At 44.5% G+C, this 2,059-nt stretch overlaps 1 protein-coding gene across 1 annotated transcript; it reads right to left on the bottom strand.

Annotated features, from left to right (window-relative positions):
- Positions 1 to 544: 544 nt before the first annotated feature.
- On the bottom strand, positions 545 to 1,501 carry LOC103307171 (olfactory receptor 14A16-like). Its single transcript, XM_008177560.2, has one exon. It carries the CDS (start codon positions 1,499 to 1,501, stop codon positions 545 to 547), a length of 957 nt encoding a protein of 318 aa, XP_008175782.2.
- Between the last annotated feature and the right edge of the window lie 558 nt (positions 1,502 to 2,059).

Here is a 2,059-nt window from a genome sequence, read left to right on the forward strand (position 1 = left end):
CTGGGTCAGACCAAAGGTCCATCTAGCCCAGTTTCCTGTCTTCCTACAGTGGCCAATGGCAGGTGCCCCAGAAGCAATGAACAGAACAAGTAATCATCAAGTGATCCAACAAGTAATCATCAAGTGATTCTGGCAAACAGAGGCTAGGGACACCACTCCTGCCCATCCTGGCTAATAGCCATTGATGGACCTATCCTCCATGAATTTATCTAGTTCTTTTTTGAACCCTGTTATAGTCTTGGCCTTCACAACATCCTCTGGCAAAGAGTTCCACAGGTTGATAGTGTGTTGTTTAAAGTGCTTTGTCTTTAGCACACATGTCAAAATCTTATTCCTCCAGAAAGCCTTTCCACCCAAAAGAAACTGATTAACTTCAGTGGTGTTAGTCTGTTTTTTTGTTTGTTTGTTTGTTTGTTTGTTTTGCTGGGATTTTTTACCACTGTAAAAGTAGCATTTTGCATAAACAGATTACGCACCATGTTCTCATGGACGCAACATTTTCACCCATTGATTAGATTAATTAGGAAACAGAATTTAACCATGGTCATGAGAACCAGATGGACATTTTATTTTTCGTGAATAACCTCCCCTCAGTCAGTTTCTTCAGAGCAGATTTGATCTCATTATTCCTCATGCTGTAGATGATTGGGTTCATCATGGAAGGCACCACAGCATAGAGAACACCCACCAGAAGATCCAGACCTGATGGAGAACTGGAGGCGGGTTTCAGGTAGGCAAAGGTCCCAGTGCAAAGTAACAAGGAGACCACAATGAGGTGAGGAAAGCATGTGGAGAATGCTTTATGCCGGCCCTGCTCAGAAGGGATTCTCAGCACTGTGGTGAAAATCTGAGCATAAGACACTACTATTAAAACAAAAAGGCTTAATCCTAAAAGTGCATTAAAGGCAATAATCCCAACTTCACTGAGATATGAGTCAGAGCAGGCGAGCTTGAGGAGTTGGGGGATTTCACAGAAGAACTGATCCACAATGTTACCTCTACAGAATGATATTGCAAATGTGTTCCCAGTGTGCAAAGCAGAATTGAGAAGACCACTGATCCAGGCACTGGCTGCCATTTGGACACAAGCTCCCCTGTTCATTACAGTCTCATAGTGCAGCGGTTTGCAGATTGCCATATATCGGTCATATGCCATCACAGTGAGTAGGGCAAAGTCTGCTGAAGTGAAGAAGAAGAAGAGAAAGACTTGGCTGACACATCCAGCATAAGAAATAGATCTGTTGTTCAATAGGGAATTGGCCATGGACTTGGGGACAGTGACGGAGATGGATCCGATGTCTAAGATGGACAAATTCATCAGGAAGAAGTACAAGGGGGTGTGAAGATGGCGGTCAAGGGATACTACTGTCATTACAAGGATATTCCCTGTCAGGGCCATCAGGTAAATCCCAAGAAACACCACAAAGTGCAAAATCTGCAGTTCCCGAACCTTAGAAAATCCCAAGAGAAGGAACTCAGCCACGGTGGTGTGATTGTACATTTTCCTACTCAATTCATCGTGTGCTGCCTGTGGAAAGAAGGACAAGGACAATGGTGAGGCTAAAGCACTCCAGCTTCCTCACCTCTGACAACCACTCTAGTCGTCAGGCATATTATCACACCAATCATTAGAGTAGCTCTAATGAAACGAATACATGGAGTACCTGCTCGTTTGCTGACTCCTTGGGGAGACCTGTACAGAGGAACATAAGAACATAACAATGGCCGTATTGGGTCAGACCAAAGCTCCATCCAGCCCAGTATCCTGTCTACCGACAGTGGCCAATATCAGGTACCCCAGAGGGAGTGAACCTAACAGGTAATGATCAAGTGATCTCTCTCCTGCTGTCCATCTCCACCCTCTGACAAACAGAGGCTAGGAGAACCTTACTGTAGTGATGGAAGGAGCCATCGCTTGTGCACGGTTCTGGAGAAAAAACATCTTGTTTGTGACAAGCACATGAGAAGAAGAAGATCACACCAGTATAAATTGCCATAGATCCCTTACAGTCAATGGAGTGTCATCCATTTTCACCCCTAGACAATCTGGTTCAAGAAG

The sequence above is a fragment of the Chrysemys picta genome, chromosome 13, assembly GCF_011386835.1.
Source record: "Chrysemys picta bellii isolate R12L10 chromosome 13, ASM1138683v2, whole genome shotgun sequence".
Classification (NCBI taxonomy): Eukaryota; Metazoa; Chordata; order Testudines; family Emydidae; genus Chrysemys; species Chrysemys picta.